Source organism: Strix uralensis, chromosome 4, assembly GCF_047716275.1.
Source record: "Strix uralensis isolate ZFMK-TIS-50842 chromosome 4, bStrUra1, whole genome shotgun sequence".
In the NCBI taxonomy this organism is placed as follows: Eukaryota; Metazoa; Chordata; class Aves; order Strigiformes; family Strigidae; genus Strix; species Strix uralensis.
Genome location: NC_133975.1, coordinates 93874477 through 93894962, shown reverse-complemented (window position 1 = coordinate 93894962; position 20486 = coordinate 93874477). Strand labels below are relative to the sequence as shown.

Below are 20486 nucleotides of genomic sequence, written 5' to 3'. Positions count from 1 at the left end.
GGAGATCAGTCCATTTTGTTAATGAACGCTTTAATATGGGGTTCTTTTTTAGTCTTGCAAGTACACATTTCAGACAATTCACAGTTTTCCCGGTCTTTTAGTTTAGAAATCTGCTTGCAGTCAGTATGATCAGTACTGAGAGCAAGTTGCTTGGGAGTGCCAGCATGTAGATTTTAATCTCATTCTTCTGCAAGCTTGTGGGTATGACACATTGCAGTCACCTTCCCTCTCTCCCTTGGTTTTGCCACTTGTAAAATTGGCAATATCAAGTACATGTATAATGTGCTTGAACACCTCAGATGGAAGATACCCACTTTACAAGTTAATCAGAGCTGCTAGAAGCAGAAAATATTTTAGACCATTTTCCTAACCCATTTCCCAAGAAGTATTCGTGTGCTTTTGAAAAGTACTCATACAGTGTCATACTAGCAACAAGAAAAAAAACCACAGGTCTTTTAAGGAAGATGTGTGATCATTATAATTTGTTGACCTTGTGGAGCCTGACTGTTGCATTTTTATTCTTAAGGTGCCTCTGTTTTGAGTGTGCAGCTAAAATACCTACAGACTGGAAGTCTGAAGCAATTTTTGCTAATCGTTCTGAGCAAAGCTGCATTTATGCAAGGCTAGATGTTTATCAGACAGTTTAACAACTCTTCATACAGTAGCTGCAAATAGGGGGTTGTCATAGAGACTGTAATGTAGTGAATAGTTTCCCTGTACTTTGTCATGGTAATTTTGACTAAGTGATCTATTAATGGTGATCCCGCTCTGGTTTTCTGCCTCTCTTGGTTGGCCATTTTTGGCACTAAAGCTCATATTCAGTTGGTATAAATACCACCCAGGTCTTTGAGACTGCTGTTTCCAGTAGCTGTGCACACATGAAGGACTTGAAGAATTCTGTAGGAAACGCTGTGCAGAGGGATTTACTTAGATTTTGGGCAATGCTAGCGTGTGCCCCTTTCTTGAAGGTAAAAATCTATGTGGTGGTTATCTACAGTTTTACACCTTTTATATTAAGACAAGCGTGTTTAATGTTAAAAAATGCATATAGAATCAACCACATGCCCTGCGGTACTTGTCTCAGTGTAACTAGCAGTGGCATTAAATGTGAGATTCTTAAACAAAATGCTGGTTGTAATAAAGTTGTCAGTAGCATTTCTATGTGGAAGGATTTTTTCAGAAGCAACTCAAGCCTGGAAAACTTACATGTAACTCTTGGAAGCCTCGTTGTAAAGGTGTGCCTGATGGGAATGGCATCTTTGTACATCTGAGGGTCTGGTTTCCTCTTCTCTGAGCACCAAATAGGGTTAGTTCAGTAGAAAAGCCGAGAAAATTTAATAGAGAGAAACACATCTTCGCAGTGCAGGCATATCCTGACACCTCTCATCTTTGTCTTCCATGGATGTATACTTTGCAACTTGATTGCAAACTTATTATATGGTAGCTTTGTGTCTCCAAACACAGTATTTTCTCTGGTTGGCTTGGATTAATTTTACGTGATGTTTCTCTGATGATACTGAAATGATTCTCTGCATGTTTTTTGGGGGTTGGCACTGCAATTTCCAGATAAAGGTTCCCTAGGCTTTATGTTGAAGAAAACAGTTGGGTTTTTTTTTCCGAGTTTCATTTAAAAATCAGCTGTTAAAAATGCAGCTCTTGGCAAAGAGGAGTAGTAGCAATTTGTAGAAGACACTGGGCTTGAGAAATACTGCAATCCTTGCACCCACATCATTTATTTTGGTGGAGAAAAAACAGACTGACTTGTTTCTTTTTTTTTTTCTTATTATTTCTTATTTCTGAAGACTAGAACATGCATTTGCCTCACAATAAAGGAAAGGCACAGCCTGGACTAAAAAGCTTTCATTTTGTTTCTCATGGCATGCTCGGTTGGTGGTTGCATGCAGCAGCAATGCTGACCTGAGGAAACCCGTGGGCCCAGCTCTTTGCTCCCAGCTCCCCTATTGCTCCTTCTGTGGTGGCACAACAGCTTGGAGCTGGAGGCTTGTTAAACTGGCATGTCCAAAATGTAACCACAGCTGCCTGCTTCGAGGAGGGAAAGGAGGGGAGGCTGAAGGACCGTTCTGAACAGGCTACTTTTTGTGAGAAATGAACAGCTTAATTGATGTGTATCTCTATCAGTTCCTAAATTGTTATCCTTTGTGGCTTTTCACTTTTTTACCTTTTGCCTCTGGATGCCAGAATGTCTGTAATGTCTTTAGAGTCGGGTTTCTGAGCAAGAAGAAAAGGAATTTGGCCCTAAAAAGAACTCTGTGACAAAAGAAAAGAAAATAACCACAAATTAGAGTGTTTGTGTCTGTAGAAGACAGGAGTGATAATTAGCGTTCAGATCATTTGATGGTGCATAAAAGAACTTGTACCTGAGAATTGGTGGCAAAATGTAAATTATAGTGATTAACTTTTACAGCAGAGCTTCTGGCTGGGTTTTATTTTTCTTCTCCACCCCCATTTCCAGAGTCCTTCCTGATGATTGTGCAGATTTCTCATAGCATCCCAGGAGAATTGCATTATGTAGGCCAGTAATTATACAGAATCATTATAGCTCTGTGTCATTAAATGAAGCCATATGGCTGATGGCATGAATTCCCTAGGAAAAAAATAAAATCAAACTTTCATTTCCACCTAAACTGTACAGTTTCTTACAGTCCTCTTACCAAAACTAAAAGGAAAACCATGGCTATTTCTAACCAAGTGTCTTTTTCATTACTTCTAATAATTTTAAGATACTTAAAATATTATTTAATGACTGTAGAGTACTTTTATGAATGGTTCATCTGCAATTCTTGCAGATTGTCATGTAGTATTTTATTGTTTCCTTAATTTAATCATTGATGTCTCAATAATTGAGGTGGGAGGTGGGGGACCAACAGTGGCTATCTCTGTGTCCTGAGAATATGAGGACTGAATTTCTTCCAGATATAATCAAGCTGGCCCAGGTGTCTGTTACAGTATGAGGAATCCTCTGCATCCTTCCTGGTGTTGAATACGCTAATAACTTCCCATCACTACCACAGTGCTCCAGCTCTGATTTAGTTTTTCCAGAGTTTATTCAAAGCCTTTTGCTCTCAGTTAACAAGGGTGTCTCTCTATCTGTCAGTATCCCATGGGCCTGCCTGTGTTTACTTGTAGGGTGAAAAGCTTCATTCACAGCCACGGTTCTGTGCATAGTTCCTGAAGAAGAATATCCTCCCAAAATACTATATTGTAAAACCACAGCTCAAAACATGCAATACACTTTAAAGAAAAGTGTATTTCAAAGTGTATGCTAATTTTCTTGCTTATTTGCTAGGCTGCTCTTAGCATCTATTACATGATACATATTGTAATAAATATTAAATAATACTTAAAATACACCATGTATATATACTATATGATATATAATAAAATATTATAATTATTATATCTACATATGCATTTTACATGTACATTTTATGTAGAGCATACTGAACATCATTTTTTACTCTCTTTGACTAGTAAGATTAAGGATTAACACTACCAGCCTATCTAGTTGTTGTTCCTGGTTTTTATCAAGAAATGTTTTCTCATCACTAGCATTTCCTTGAGAACTACCTGATGTATTAAAGAATTCTCAAATGTGATCTGAATTTCTCTTTTCCTACACTGAAGCAAAAGACTCCTCCACTTCTTGAGTGCATTTAGAAGGGGATAAAAATTTAAAAAAAAAAAAAGCCCCATACATTTTCTTTAAACATGTCCATCTTCCCCAAATCTTGGAGGTTTAATTTTGCTGTGGTGATGCCTCACAGATGGGCTGGTTTACTCAGCATGTGTAGGAACTTTCAGTATTGAAAAAGAAGAGAAAAGGGGGAATGAAGAGAAATTTACTGCCTCTGCCACTGGCTCTTATTTTTCTCTGCTTTCTTGCTGTGAATTACGTTTACTTATATCTGTTACAGATACGAAGGTTGTGATGTGCAGCACCAAATTTATGGGCTTGGTGGACAGGAAAATACCTTCCTATATTTTCCTAGTCTGCCATCTTTTGTATAGGCCTTTCAAATGTACAGATGGAGGGAAGAAAAAAAAATAATTCTGTAATACAAAATCTGTATTATTGTCATTTGATTTGCATGCATGTGGGGAGATGCATCTTGCCCGTGGTGTGAGGGACTTTGCAGCCATCCCTGTGTACCTTAGATGGAAGCACAGGCTGCAGCAGCTGGTGCTGTTTGAGGTGGGAAGGTTACAGTCCACTCAGACTCCTCATTAAATCCACAGCACTTAACTGCTGGGACTCGCGTGCTTAACTTGAACCATATGAAAATAAAACATAGTTGAAGGTGATTTTTTAGACTCTATCTGTTGTCAGTGGAGAGAGAGGAGAAACTCCAAAGCATTAATTGTAGCATAATGTATATCTGAGACACCTAATCTGAGGAGAATCACCTCCTAAGGATATTTCTCCATTGACAACAGCAGCAGCCAGACAAGTGGTGTAGGTTAGATAACTGACTTCTACAAGACTAAATGTAGGTCAAAACATAAATTTAACCTTCAATTCTTTTTTCTGTTCCAGCAAGTGAGATGTGAAGATGCATTGTTTTATCAAGATATGGAGAGAGTGGTGAAGAATTTTCTGTTAAGCTAAGAAAGAATAGATTAGTCAGTGACTTTATTCAGCCTTCCAGCTAATTTTTATTTCTCAGTCAGAAACTGTTCTTTACCACAGGGCCATCTGTTTCGAATTCCTTCCTTGCAGTGTTGGATACAGGGATGAAAATGTGGCGAAGTTGTGTAGCGAGCTGATCGAAAATTAGTCTCCAAATATATAATGCTATTTCAATACTAAGGCTGTACAGAAAGTTGTCCGCAACTGTACTTAGAAATGCCTGACCTTTTAAGGTTGTTATAGTAAATAGTGTCTTAAGCCCTAGTGCTCCTGGTGTTTTGCAAGTTGCATCAGATTTGAATATTTGCGTAACTAAAGAGTAGCTCCCGTTTAAAGCCCCCCCCTCCTCCTCTTTCCGACAATAAACTGCAGTTTGGTCATCCCAACTCTTTTCTTCTGTCTAGACAGGCTGTGATATATGTTAGAGGCCTGCTCAAACTTCTCAATTTAAGAGTCTTTTTTTTGCAAAGGGTAACTGCTTTTCAGGCAAAATCCAGGAAGACCTCGTTTGAAAGATGTGTGTGTTTCTTCTTTGGTTTGTTTTGAGATCTTTAAAAAGATGTTTCCTGTTGCTTAAGTTCCTTCAAAATATGTTTTATTCCACAGCCAGGAATTCCAGCAAGAAATTGGATTTGAGTTTTTTTGTGAATTCAACTACAATCTCTTGTACTACTTTTAAGCTGCCTAATGACCATGCCCCTAGATTTTCCCATTTGTGAAGGGGAGTGAGGGGGAAGCTGGTATATTGCATCCTTAGAGGTTGCTCACAAGATTTTTCATGACTGCGCGAGATGTTTTTAATGAAATGTTGGAGGGAGGCCCTTAAGAAAAGCAAACTGGTTTTGCTACTCTACCCACTATTGATAAGAGTAACATCTTGTGCCCAGAGTTCTGCTTTAAAAATAGTTAAACAAGGTGCATATACACATTTGAGGCAAATTTTGTCTTTATTATGTTTTTCTCCTAGTACCATGAGTTCACGACACTCTGCCAGCCCGGTTGTTTTCACCAGTGCCAGAAGCTCACCAAAAGAAGAGCTTCATTCTGCTACTTCTCCCCAGCTCGCACCTTCTTTCTCCTCCTCCTCTTCCTCCTCATCTGGTCCTAGGACTTTCTACCCTCGCCAGGGTGCTACTAGCAAGTATCTCATTGGCTGGAAAAAGCCAGAAGGGACCATAAACTCAGTGGGGTTTATGGATTCAAGAAAGTAAGACTGTTTTTTTGGTTCTCTTGTTCAGTTATTTGCTTTAATTGTAAAGAAACATTGAGATCTGTGACACTTCTCTCTATGGAAGAAGATCTGAAGACTGTTTAATAGAATGTTGTGTCTTCTGTAGAATTTAATCTCTAATGTAGTTAGCCTTAATTATTTGATAATTAGCTAATCTCATTCCCTGTGAACTTGTAAAAGCCTTTTTTTTATCATTTCTAGAGAGCTGTATGGATTTTAGTCCTAGTAAAGCTTATCTTTCTTTGGGACTTCTTAAGTGTGGCTCAAAATGCTATTTGAACAAATATTAAAAATCCTGTTAATGTAGAACCTGAGTTTTCCTTAAGCCTCTCATCCATGTAGTAGTACTGTGCATGCTGTACATTAACTCTGTGGCACTCCATGTTGCCTGGTTAAGATCGGTGCCAGTATCCCATCTAACTGGCTTAAAGCAAGCAGAGATCTCTCTGCATTACAATATGCAACTGTCTCTTTTGGAAGAGAAATTGAGAAACAACTTACCAGTGAAAATACTGTTCCTTTTAAGTCTAGTACGACTTGGAAAGCAAATGGTTCACAAAGCCCATTTCAGTTCAACCGTTCTTGACTTTAATTGGGTCAAGCACAGTATACTTGGACGATACCAATAACTGGCTGTCAAAAGGAGATGGTGAAACTTTGTGGTAACTGCATTTAAAAAAGCTAGTTAAAAGACTAAAGAAACGTAGTGATTTGCTGCTTTTGGGGTCATTGAAGACATATATATTTTTTAGTTCTGTACAGAATACATGTTATTTTAACAGATTCAGTCCCTTATTGGGAAAATGTATTACGATAACCTTTAAGTGTGTTGCTAGTTGATGTTTTTAAACAAGTTTATTGCCTCAACAGGTATTCATTAAGATGAGGCTCTGCTGTATTAGCAAAACTCCTTCCCTCCTCTATGCCCCCTACCTAGGTTTTTTCTTTATTAATCTTGAGGGTGCTATAATTCTTGTTTCATTCATGCCTCCTGCCCCAGGGCTTTGAGACCTGAATGTGTCTGTTCCATTTCATTTAAGACGTCACCAGAGTGATGGCAATGAAATGGCCCACCCTCGGCTGCGTGCTTCAGCAAGAGATCTACGAGCATCACCGAAACGAGCATCCAAGTCCACCGTTGAAGAAGAGCTGAAGAAATTGATAGATCTTGATAGCCCAACACCTGAATCCCAGAAGAATTTTAAGGTATGTTAAAGAGTCAGTCACCTGGGTATCTCTTGTCACAGTTAAGTGAAATCTGAGAATACCTGAAGAGCAATGCACAGGTCCTCTTCAAGGCATGGTTCTGTTGTTACAAAAAGAAATGTGTAAAGTTACACTTTGTCAGAATTTGAAGATTGAGTTCGTTACTGCCTAGGCGTATCAACTAATACAGCAAATGCTTCACAACTTGGAAAAGGATGAAAGCCATGAAGCTCTAAGACTTCTGCGTAGAAAATGCTGAGTGCTTTCAAAGCAGTCAAAGTTGAATCGTTCATTCGTACAGAGCTCACTTGGTTGGAATTTGCATTGGACTCAAGAGTGCCTCAGGATCTTTTCTAGTCTCAACCCATAACAGGGAAATGAAATGCAAGGCATTCCCTGAATTCTCATCATGGACAGAAAGTCATCCACCTGTCACAGATTTAGCTACTTGAGAAGTACGTTTGGGGAACAGTTTCATTACAGTCACTGCAATATTATTATAGTTTTGTGTGCAAATTTAGAGAGACCAGTATGCCAATTGCAAAGAACATTTAGGACTGCTGGCTCATGCAAAATCCTGCGGGGTTGTCTTATGCATTTGAATTGTTCTTCTCTGATTGCATCACTAGACAGTGACTTGTTTACAGTATTGAAACTCCTTGCAAAAAGCACGCTTTTATGCCTCTAATCCTGTTATGCACAAGGACCAAGAATGCTCCCTAAACTTAAGCAAATATTTATATAGAATAAATCGTTAGAAACATTTCCTGATGTGTTTCAGAATGTGTATAATAACACAAAAGTGCATATGTTAATTTTAAAAGTCCATCATTTTGAAGAGAAAGTCTTGATTTATACCATCACCACGTACAGTCTGCTTAACAGCTCAGGCTCATCACCTAGGGCCCACATGGTTTCCACAGCAACCATGCAGAAGAGAGAGCTGCAACTTCTTTCTTTGCTTCTAAAAACCCGAAGTGCCTTATTAAAACTTGTAAGTGCTAGGTTCCGTACAGATTATTTCAGATGTTACCTTTGAGGCCGGAGGAAAAAAAAACCTTGCCAATGGCACAGTATCTTCTTAGGCTTGTGGCGGTTCTGAGGGGAGTGGGATATGGGCAATGTGAGCACCTCCTGTGGGTGGTTTTGAGAAAGGGGATTGTTCTCATTCCAAGAAATTCCATTCTATTTAAAGAGGTGGCCTGAAGACCATGAAAACTGTGTATGTTCCCCATTTTGGAGTTTTTTTCTGCTTCAGGGTTAGTGAATCAGTTCTTACCCTAATCTTTACTTCCTGGTGACTATAACAAGTATGTTAACTCAGCTTACACTTTTGATAAATTTCAGCAAGTTAATAACAGTCTATTGCACCAATAAATTAAATCTTTTCTGGTCTAAAAATAACCATCGTTTCTGCCCGCTGCATGATTTATATTTCATCTTACAACAAAGTTGCTCTTACAGCATAACATTTTCTTGACAGTTTACAGAAAAAAAGAAGAATGATAATAATGGCCTTCATTAGTTCACTGCACAAAGATCAGAAATCCTCCTCCTTCATGACTGTTGGCTGCCAAAGGCTTTGTTTGCTAGTAGAATTTGTTCTAGGCTGTGATTTTGTCTCATGCTTCTTTTTATTATCTTCCCAGCCTTCCTTATCTCCTTACCTACTACTTATGCATCGTATCTTCTCAGACAAATCAGGCTTCTCTTTCTTTTCCTTCTGCTCTGTTACTGGAAGACAATTCCTGCTTGTATTGCCTCTGTTACAACTCCATCAGATGTTCATATCTGTGCAACTTTAGATCTCAATGTCTGATATTAACCAGTGGTTCCAACTCCTCATTCTTTAGCACTAAGTGAACTATACCACCCTCAAGTAAACACTGCTTGACTTAGCAGCCCCTTCTTTTCCTTTGCCACTTCAGGACAAGTACGGGGAGACTTCATTGGATCATAACATGAACCTGCTGATTGAGCTTTTAAATTTAAGAATAAAAAAGCAGCTTGATCCTCAATGTAACATAGTGACAATTGTGTACCAGAAGTTGTAATTTCTGTAATGTTAACTGTATATGCAAGGTTCATACTGTGATGGGCATGTCCTGAGGGAGGCAATGCAGAAGGGAGAGTTTGACATAGTAGAAGTTTGGCATGGGACATGGCTTCTCTTTCCTTCCTTGTCTTTTGGTGATAGCAGGCTTTTGTAAGTAATCTTACTTGTTTCTGAATCATAAAACAAAAATGTGCAGCAATCATTTAATATCAGAATTAGAAGGTTTTGGCAAAAAAAAAAAAAAAACACCCTGGTAGATTGCTTTCCGCTGTACAGTACCAATAGTCCCTCCTTCACGCTCTTCTCCCACCTTGTAGTGTGGGATTTTATCACAGGAATAGAGTACTGTCTGTTTAAGTAATTTTTTTTCCTCTTTCTGAGAAGAGAGAACTATTTTTATGTGCAAATGAGCAACCCTTTATAATATTTAATCCCTCTTTCTGGAAATCATCCTATCTCTGTTTTTGTTTAAACTTGCTTACAAAGTGAATGAGGTTGGTGAGGTCTCCCTTTCTGTTTGCCATTTCTCCATGAAAGCCTTTGGACCAAATTTCAACCAAACGGTAAAGAAACGTTGTGTCTTAGAGATAGTCATGTTGCTACAGGTTTCATGAAAATCAGACTCTCTGCTGATGGGAATGGTTATGCGTCCTTTGATAGCAGCTCACTGGCACTGGCCAGAGTGCGTACCTGCGGGCTAACCACAGCCTTGCTTTCTCCTACGTGGAGCGTGGAGGAAGCTGGGATGATGGTGGGGGTAAGACACAAGTTCTCTTACTCATGGGACTATTTACTTAATTTTGATTCAAATCCTTCTGAAGAATCAAAGCAGTGGTGGGCGTTCCTAGTCACTCAGTAATACGAGACTTTTAATTAGTTGGCATTTGCTGGTGCTCTGCCTGCAGGAAGGCAGCCTCCCCCAGGCAGGAGGGAGAACTCTGGTTTATCCAGCATTCAGTCTGTTTCTGTAAACATGATCTGTGCTACAGGTTAGCTGTAGAATCTGCAAGGCCTGCCTGAGATTTCCACTTCAGGAGAAGTTTGAAGGGTGTTTACAAGGTAGAATGTGAAATAGGCTTAAAAAAGACCTATATGTGTTACCTAGTTATAATCTCCTTCAAAGCAGATTCCTTTAGTTCTTTTTTTCTATCCGCTCTGAAAAAATGCAATGTTAACACTTGCTTTCTTATTTTAAAAAAAAGTTTTAAAAAGCTATTTCTACATAGACGTCAAAAGTTTCTGTATTGATTTTTTTTTTCTCATTTCTTTTTATTTGTTTTTATGAATGTATAGTCACACACTCTGTCCTGTCAGTCTCCCTTTCCCAGCACTCCTACCACAAGGCGTGCCTTGCAAAGGACTTTGTCAGATGAGAGTATTTACAGTGGTCAAAGGGACCACTTCTTCACCTCACGGGCCTCGCTCTTGGACCAAGCCATGCCAAATGATGTACTGTTCACCAGCACGTACCCATCTCTCCCAAAGTCGCTGCCATTACGGAGACCATCGTATACTTTGGGAATGAAATCACTACATGGTAAGAGTATTTCCTATTTTTCTACTTTCAAAGGAATAATTTGTGAATCGTGTTAAGGGAAAATGTTTTACAGCAATTAGTACTTCCATGTTGATTTTGCTAAAATGAGGAGGGTCAAGTCGCTTGCCTGAAATTTTTTTTGCCTCACTTAAGTGGGTATAAGACTGCATGACTGGTCATGCAGGTACCTTGTGGAGGGAGCCCAAAAATTTGCCTCATTGGCTGTAAGTTTTCACCATTTTTTCCAGGAGTCATCTGCACCAGTTGTACCAGTGGGCAAATAATGGATGCCTGGTTATTCACCAGTGACAACTTCAGGTGTCAGTTCCTTCAGTGTGGGATTATGGGAACCAAATACTATTAAGAAAACAATGATATGAAAGTGGTTAAATACTAGTGGGCATTTGGATGTATAGCTACACCAGATACAGCTTTTATTGCACCAACTGTTTTTAAATTCACTCCCTTACCCTATTCATTTTACAGGATTGAGTTACTTATTTTAGTCACGTATCAACAGCTAACAAGAAAAAGTTACTTGGTAAACTGCTGTCAGGAAGGCACTCAGCTTTCCCCCATTAGTTTACTGAAAGTCTCAGTAGGATTATCTTATCGGTTATGTGTTGCTGCATGTGAATGTCTCAGTTGGTGAGAAAAGGAATTTTCACAGGTTCCCGCTGTACCTCATAACTAAATGTGTACTAAATGTGTTTTCCAGAAATAGAGCTAGATCTCACAGTGTAGGATTCTGCAGTGTTTTCTGAAGTACATATCTGCTCTGATTTATTCATGTTTTCGTATGTTTCAAGAGGAAAACGCAAAGCTATCAATAGATTCAACTCACTATAGTGAGCCCCAAGCACAGTCTGTATTTAAATACACAGGATACATTTGACAGTGAGGGCTGCTGAAGAAATCTATTTTAAATTCTTTTCATCTGTCTGTGATCACCAGGCATCAGTTTTCAGTGTTGAACCTGACATTTTCATGAGCTGTTGTTTCTGTATAACATGTTTCTTGCGTAAGAGTTAGGAAACTGAGCTCTCTTCACTTCTGCTTTTTATATGCATTAAAATAACTTTGCAGGCTTGGTTACACTTGTAACTGGCTGGTGGATTTGGCTTCTGAGGGCTTGGGGTCAGAAGACTAATGATGCCATCTGAGTAGAAGTGGAAAGCAGCACTTGGCCTCTTTTCGTTTAGATGCCTGTATTTTCTGAAAAGAAAACCACAAAACCTTCTTTCACTGTCACATTCTCTTCTGCACCAAACCAATTACTCCTCCTAGCACATAAGCTTTCTACATTTGTCAACAAAACAAGATCTTCCATTTTCTATAAAATGTAGGGCCTGCATGATAAAAGGACCAGCTATTTGAGTGGCACACAAATTGTCTCCCCCACGCACACTTGCCCTTGCTGAGAGAAGGATAAAGTAGAGCTGGATATTTAATGCCACAAGTATTTGTTGGCTTCCAGCTATTCAAAATTCTTCGAATTAAAAGATCTTAATAACAAAGAACAGCCATTCCAGAGCACCTTCATTTGAAGAGGCAAAACAGTGAGCTAAAGATATTCTTACTTACTCATCTGTCTTAATTAACAATCAAGCTCACACTCTTAAGACAGGCAATTTTTCAAATGGTTAGTTTTTCTTCTAATTCTGTGTATCTTTTCACTAATTGTAAATATTTTTATGTTAAGTACTTCCTAAATAACTGCCCTCTCTTGGGGAGATGATACAAGAATCCTCAATGTTAATATTGAGCTGAACTTACATTTATAAACAGTAAACACGTACAGAGATAAAAAATAATTCAAGATTTTTGAGCAGAGGAGTAGTGTAGTTTTTCTGGTCATTGTTTCCCAGACAGCAGTATTATTTAGCTGAAGTTATTAGAAAGTTATTTTAGTTATGGAAGTTATATAGTTACTAGACTATCAAAAAAAAGGGGGGGGCAAAAATAAGCAACACAACCTGTGGCAGTTGTCTTCCAGTGGGCTTGCATCCTGCCCACCACACTGTCTTTCTGCTCTCTCTGGTCCAAATGAATTCTTCACTATACCACTTCCTCTCCGTAGCTTCCTCCCGGGTGCCCAGTCCATCTCTTCACCCCTACGTCCCTGGTGTTTTAATACCACCTACAAATTTTTCAAAGCTTTCTTTACGCCCTGACAGAGTGCACGAGGAAGCAAGCTGTTGCTGCTTCTGAGCTTACACATGTGCTGACTGACCAGGCATTGCACATTTTTTTGATTGTCCGGCCAGTAGATTGAAATAGGTAATTGTTGGTTCAGAATTTGGTCTTTCCCTGATTAGTAGCAATAATTCAAGTGTTTCACTTTGCTAGGGACCAGTTTGCACAAAAATTACAGGGACTTTCTATCCTTCTGTCAAGCTTCCCAGCGTTTTTTCCATAGTGGGCCATGTACCAACTTACAGGTGGGTGCAGTTACTTTTCAGTAAATTTCAAGAGGTTTCACTAAACTGCTGAGAGATGCATGATGCTTCGGAAGTCATTTCAAGGGTTTTCTTGTTCTGATTCATCATGGTAGGCCTAAGTCTGCTCGCACTGGTTTATGAGATGGTAAAGAGAGGAGGAAAAAAACCCCACATTTTTGTATTTTTACAGGAGCAAATAGACACCAGAGAATGTAGAAGCCCAGCAAGCTGCAGAGCCCTCCAAAGTATCTGCAGTTTGTGCAGAGGCAGGAATTGTTGGGTAGAAGAGTACTGCCCCCAGTGCTGGGGGGAGGCAGAGATTGGCTTTTGAAGTGCTAAGCTGCAAAGATTCAGGCAGGTTAGAAATGACCTGAGTGTCCTGGTGAGAAGCACCATCTCAGAAAACTGGCTTGGAACATGCTGTATCTGGTCAACTACAGTTGATCAAACATTCTACTAAGTTCTGGTTCCAAAAGTGCTATCCCAGAAAAATGAAAAATAGGGATGCAATAGTATTAAGACAGGAGTTTGGGGGTTTTTTTTATGGAGTTTACAATTTGTTCTGTGTTACTCTAGGAGAGTTTTCTGCGTCAGACAGCTCCCTCACAGATATTCAGGAGCAAAGACGGCAGCCCATGCCAGACCCTGGTCTTATGCCGTTGCCTGATTCTGCCTCTGATCTGGATTGGTCAAACTTGGTAGACGCTGCCAAAGCCTTTGAAGGTAAGAGAATGTAATACTTAGATAGCTGGTCTTTCTGCATGCTTCATTAAGGACTGGGTTTGGGGTTTTTTTAATGTTGACTCTTGCTTTTGTTGTTGTTACTGTTTCTACGTAGTCCAAAGTTTAAGCTCATTTAAAATAGCAACTCAAGTCTTAACAGCCGAAAACTTAGTATGTAATACTCAGATACCATTTCTTCCTACTGGAATCCCTCTGTGCTATGGTTTGGCCAATTCTCTGTGAAACTGGCTACTTTTCATATCATGTAGAGCAGTTGCAGACATTACAGCTAGGGTGGAAAAGACGTCTGGCACGAAAGTGCAGAAGTAAAGTCAAATAGCAGGGGAAAAGCATATGAGCACACTAATGATTGCTTTCTTACTGCACTAGCAGGAAGTTTCTGTAGTGCAGCTGAAGCACGCTGCCAAGGTAATTTGGGAAATATGCCTTGTTGGTATATATTTTTCCATTGCCGTTGTTCCCTTTGCATACTCTGAATACATAGACTTGCACATAAGTGTTGTTTCATCCTATGGCACTTTCCATCTCCTTGACACTTAGTAAACTGAAGAGAACTGTAAGCTGCCTAGGTGTATTTGAATTTAAAATTAAATGTACTTCAGCCCAAAGGGAGTTTACCTTACAGTTACTATAATCTGATGGAAAAGTCTTCTACGTGCTTCAAACAGAAGTGCCTTTTCCTAATCTCTGCATAGATGCTGTCCCACCTTCATCAAAGTGTTTTCGCTGATTCTGAATCTTTTAGATGTTATTCTGCATGGTTGGAGAAGGCTGTGAAGTAACTTGCTTTTCTTGGCTGTTCTCTGGTAGTAGCCATATACATCATTAAGACAGCGCATGTCTAAGCTGGTGTTCAAGACAGACATGTATGCTCTATTGCCATAGGAGCTGTAGGATCAGCATGTCTCTTTTCTGCTGTGCAGGCTTGGGAAAGAGTATTCAAAGTAAGCCTTACTCCTCAAAAGGAGAGGAGGGCAACGAAGCTGGTGCAGGGTCTGGAGCACAAGTCTTATGAGGAGTGGCTGAAGGCACTGGCGTTGTTTAGTCGGGAGAAGAGGAGGCTGAGGGGAGACCTCATCGCCCTCTACAACTACCTGAAAGGAGGTTGCAGAGAACTGGGGATGAGTCTCTTTAACCAAGTGACAAGTGACAGGACAGGAGGTAATGGCCTCAAGTTGCACCAGGGAAGGTTTAGGCAGGATATTAGGAAGCATTTCTTTACAGAACGGGTTGTTAGGTGTTGGAATGGGCTGCCCAGGGAGGTGGTGGAGTCCCCATCCCTGGAGGTGTTTAGGAGTCGGCTTGACATAGCACTGAGGGATATGGTGTAGTTGGGAACTGTCAGTGTTAGGTTAACGGTTGGACTGGATGATCTTCAAGGTCTTTTCCAGCCTAGATGATTCTGTAATTCTGTGAATTTGTAGTGATTTTTTTTCACCACCGCATAGGGATGAAACCCAGGTTTTAATGCATTTCACTATGGTTGACAATTTCTGTATAAAAGATCCCCTTTCTTTGGTTAGATTTGACTGACCTCATTATTCTGAATCCCTCACTCTTTTGGGCCTCAAACTCACTTGTGTGTCTCTGCAGAGGTATGAACAAAGTCAGTGAAGGTAACAAACTGATAGTTCAGGTAATGTGTTGGCTGGCACCTTCATCTCACCACTGTAGAGATATATTCAGATTTGACTTGGAGAGAGAACGGCTGTCTGATGTCAGTATAATCCCAGTCTCTAGTCCCTGCCAGGTGCCAGTAGGGATTGACAAGTACCAAGCAGCCTAAATTCTGATTTATGATCCTGGACATCTCTCTTCTACATCATTGATTGGTGTCTTCAGCACAAGCCCCCAAAGTTACAAATAATGATATCTGGAACCAGCTGAAACATAAGTTGCCTGGATCCCCGAGCTACACTAACCTTCAGTATTTTCATTCAAAGGAAAAAAGAGAGGAGCAGGAAAAATTCCATCAAATACCAAGGCGCATTAATTTTAGCCTAGTTGAGTAAAAATTTGCCAAGCAGAAAAAGACAATACTGTTCTGTTTCCACTGAGAGACCAGCAGCTGCTGAGGGAGAGAGATGTTAATTTCTTAAACTAAAAAGTGTTTATGTTACTGTTTGTGCTAGGAAACTCCAGAGGTAGGGGCAGTTGGTAGTTTACAGTCACACCACATGTGACAGTGATTTAGAGATGTGTTAAAACATCTGAGCAGTTACAGGACAAGAAAGTATAGACACAAGGCAGAAAAGAGGTTTCATGTTTCTATCTGAAAATGTTTTCTAAGGCATAAGAAAAAAATTTCGGGTTCTGAAAAATTACATTGGTCATTTTTCTTTCCACATCTAAATTGTGCACAGTGAGCTTTTCTTTCTTCAAGATAAAGGGATCCTTTATGGAGTGAAGGAAGCTAAATATAGTTCCTGAGTTATTGGGTAGTGTCACACAGGAAGTTCTGCACAGCTCTTCTTGTTCCAGCTTGGCTTCTTGCCTCTCTTGGAACTGGCCTTGGATGGACTCTGCAAGCGCCGTTGGCACATCTCTGCTTTGCACTCTCTAGCATCTTCCTCCTGGAGAGTTTCTCAGCCTGAGGGCGATGCGTGGTCTGTGTGAGCGTGCAGTGCTGTGCCAGAGCTGGTACTTGCTTGTTGAATCCAGTACGGTGGAGAACCTGGTGCAAGCACTTGCAATGCCAGTTTGCTTCTGTCAAGTGGATATTGGTATGTCTTATCATCACCTTATCTTGCTTGAGACAGACTTCTTAGATTGCTTTGAGATCCTGCAGTGTAGCTGCTGCGCTGTGCACGAACAGGCAATTATTACTGCTGCCATTGTTTTTCTCTGTCTGTTTGCCTTCTCAGTTCAGCGGGCTTCATTCTTTGCTGCTGCTGATGAAAATCACAGACCTGTGAGCGCTGCCTCCAGTAGTGATCAGGCTGAGGACCAGCTTACTGCACAGATAAAGCCTTACACAGGGTAAGTAAATACAGCAGCTATGCAGGCTTCCTCAACTACAAATGGAGGAAAAGAGTAGGAACATCTTTATTTGGAAGCCATCTCCAGGCTTCACAGAAGTCTTCACAAGTTCTCATGAAGATGGTGGTGGGAAGTGAAAACGGAAGAATCCTAAGTACAGTTGAACCTTTTTGCAGGTTCTTTCTTGTCTGAGATGTTCATGAACGTGTCCAAAGCAATGGTAATTCAAGGCATGTATAATGAGTAGAAGTAGGGAGAAGTCAAATGATGGGATGGCCCCAATTAAACAAGAGTTAAAGTTCTGTTGGTTAATGTGCTCATGTGTTCTCTTTGTTAGGTTCTTTTCGTTCATTCTGTGAATTCTTCGTGTACCTGAGTGCATATTTACATAAAGCCACTTGGTATAGACAAGGCTTTAGCTACCCTGTGTGAAGATAGTAAATCATACCAGTATCTATTCTTGTTTCCTGTTTTCAACAGTAAAGAATCTCCTCCAACTCTCGCCTCTAAAGTGGACCAACTGGAAGGTTTGCTGAAGATGCTGCAAGAGGATCTAAGGAAGGTAAACATTTCATCTACAGAAAACATACATTTAGTGCTGATAGGTGATGCTAATAACTGTGTAATCCTGCTTTGCCATGCCTGAGCCTGTGACAGTCTCATCCTTGTATGAGAAAAAGACATTTCTTTACTACTTTTCTCAGGCCATACTTCTAATTATGCAAGGCTAGGGTGGAGTGTCTAAATGTGTAGGCATCTGATTCCTCTGCTTAAATTAGGGTGATTCAGAGTACCTCCACTCCTAATTCAGGTGACACTGCAAAAGGTTGGAAGGTAGTCCATGTAAATATATCCTGCTGATGTTGAAAAGTCAGAGTATTATCTAAACATATAATTTCTACTGTGGAAACTTCCTGTATTGTGTTACTGCCTGCTTGGACCAAGAAGGACCTGCTGTGGTCAGACGAAAAGTCTTACAGCTGGGGAATTATTTGCAGGACTATTTCCTATCCCTTATTTAGTTAACTATCAGCAGTTGTACCTACATGTTGTACATACAGAAGGGGGCATGCCCAATTTTATTTCACCACTTGGGGAGCCAGCTTCTATATTAGAATTTCATAGAGAATAATCCTGCTTGTTCAAGTAAAAAGTGAGGAATGAAATGTCACAAATGTGCCTTAGATATGAAACCATGTGTTACTGCACATAAAATCTTTATAAAGAATGAGACTCACACTCTCCTTAAGAGGTTCTTGCGCCTCTGTATATGTAGGAAGCGTGACCTGACATTTCCGCTAAGATCTGTATTGTTCCTCATGTCTAAGGAAAAAGAGGACAAGGCCAGTCTTCAGGCTGAAGTGCAACATTTGCGGGAAGACAACTTGAGGTTACAGGAGGAATCCCAGAATGCAACTGAGAAACTGAAGAAATTCACCGAATGGGTTTTCAACACAATTGATATGAACTGAGAACAGTGTACGGGGAAGGAAACTATCTGTTATGAATATTATTACTGGGACTTAAGCTTTAACGCCACCTTAATCATGACATGTGAAAGTATAGTCAGAGCACTTCCCTGTCCTTCATCCTCCAATAACCCTTTTTTGCATCTCTGCGCGCACTCAGAACAATTGCAGATCAACAATCAATGTCTGCCTTTTGTAGAAAAAACAAAGTAAATAATTTTAAAAAGGTAAAATAAAAGTTTAACTGCTAAAATGTGAATGTCTATTTTTTGCACATTGTCTCTTTATCTGTTATGTACAAAATTATTTGGAGGCAGGATCAGGCTTGCTGTTCCACCTGCCTCTGTTTCCATTAACTCCTTTCTCTCTGTTTCAGGTAATCTGCTTTTCCTTGCAGCTTTGGCAAATATTATGACATCTAGAAAATTAGAAAGAAATGTTTATTTTACTGCTCTTCTTACGTTGTTTTCTGAAGTATGCCACAGACAAGGGGATGTAATGCAATGTTTTAGGTGTCTCCTTAGCAATTTGCGCTTGATTGCTAGTGCTACCTTCCCATACGTTACAGAGAACGCGTGTCCATAGTGTATGGTACAGTACAACCAGCATCATAACATTTGGAGAGAGACTAGAGACGCGAGCCATGGGTGAGGCATATTACACACATCTATTGCATTAGCATTTCTGGTAGCCTTTGTTTCCCGTGGAAACAATGGCTGCAAGTAACTTCACGAACAGCAAAACTAGGCATGCTGCAGTTCGTACTGTATCAGGCAGGCTGAGAGATACCGAGTACAGTTGCTGTACCGCTTAAGTGTAGTCCCCTTCCCTTCCAGGGGAATCTGTTACTTGCATATGTGCAGAAGACTTAGGCTGAAGTTGTAAAGAGATTAAGATTTCTTTCCCCTGACCTGTTTCCATGAAATTTCACATAAACCATCTCCATGCACCCGCCCTCCCATTCTGTTTCTCTGGACTTCTCAAATCACAACAGATTTGAGAAATGTTTATTCAACTTCTGTTTTATTACATGAGAGCTCTTATAAATCTTTTACTATGGTAGACAGAGGAATATGTAAAGGTGAATTAGAGCAGTGTATTTTTCAAAGGACTGGGATAGGATTGGATCTCTGAAATCCCCGATCCCCAGTGAAACTGTCTAGCATGAGATTTCCCAAACTGCCTCATGCCAGGAAAGTTAATTTCTTGTTCTTTGAAGGAACTGCTAACTTGCCACAACATGTTACCTCTCCAGAAAATACCTTTTAGGTGTCAGAATATGACTTTCAAGCACCGCAGTTGCACGGGCATTGAACTGTGCAGTGTGCTGAGAAACCTTTTCTAGTCCCTTCTGAGGATAGTCACTACCTTAATAAATAATGCCTTGCATAAAGCGCAGTATATTTGGGGGTTAATTTCAAGAGCATCCACTCCCTCCCCTTTACCACATTCTCAAATAGACAGATTAAAATCACCAGGCACAGTCTTGTCACAGAAACTTCCATGCTCTTTTCAGATCCTTTTTTCATGCTCTTTAATCTTGCTCCACACAAGTACATGCTACACTTCAACCTCAAACTTCATTTGTGATGCTAATCCCCATGGAGTCCTCCTCTAATGTTTTGTCATGGAAATAGATCTCTTTGCAACTATTTCTGGAGTGCTTTTGTAAAGGTTTAGAATGTCTTGGGTTTTTTAATGACTTGTATGAAGGAGATTTATATAATGCCTGATATTATTTGTAAATGGGAAATATTGCTAACATCTCTGAGCATCCTGAAGTCTTGCTTTTATTCTCTTTATTTTTAAGTTTGGTTTTTATTTTATTTCAAAAAATATTTTGGGACTTGGGGCAGACTATTTATTAGAGTTTTGCAACAGAGTTCTTGTATGATGCCACTGAAGGCTACTTGTAAAATTCTGACAATAAAACTCATTTTAAAGGCTCTTCTAAACCATTTTCTTCTGATTTTATTGGGTTTGTTATTTAAGACTTCCCAGAGTCTCCATTTCTTCCCGCTTTCTTATTGTACAACTTTTCTCACTGCTTAGCGATAGCAGAGTTTCATTCTCTATCAGATTTCTACTTTTTATCCCTCTGAAGGCCATTGCTTGGTATGTATACATGTACTTCATCCCTTGATTTTTTACTTATATTACTGTACAAATATATTT

The 20486-nt window shown here is 39.8% G+C and overlaps 1 protein-coding gene across 8 annotated transcripts in view; it reads left to right on the top strand.

The window, feature by feature from the left end:
• The window catches only part of SIPA1L1 (signal induced proliferation associated 1 like 1), a 223384-nt gene extending 203118 nt beyond the window's left edge, over window positions 1-20266 (top strand). For 6 of the 8 annotated variants that reach the window (XM_074867967.1, XM_074867966.1, XM_074867965.1 and 3 more), the window contains 7 exons: window positions 5616-5855; window positions 6920-7085; window positions 10435-10678; window positions 13696-13842; window positions 16728-16842; window positions 17323-17404; window positions 18171-20266. In XM_074867967.1, the coding sequence (XP_074724068.1) occupies window positions 5616-5855; window positions 6920-7085; window positions 10435-10678; window positions 13696-13842; window positions 16728-16842; window positions 17323-17404; window positions 18171-18314 (1138 nt within the window). In that variant the 3' untranslated portion in view covers window positions 18315-20266. Of the gene's footprint in view, window positions 1-5615; window positions 5856-6879; window positions 7086-10434; window positions 10679-13695; window positions 13843-16727; window positions 16843-17322; window positions 17405-18170 lie in introns of those variants that run through there. The other 2 variants (XM_074867969.1, XM_074867970.1) reach the window with 2 other exon arrangements.
• The last annotated feature ends 220 nt before the right edge of the window (window positions 20267-20486 follow it).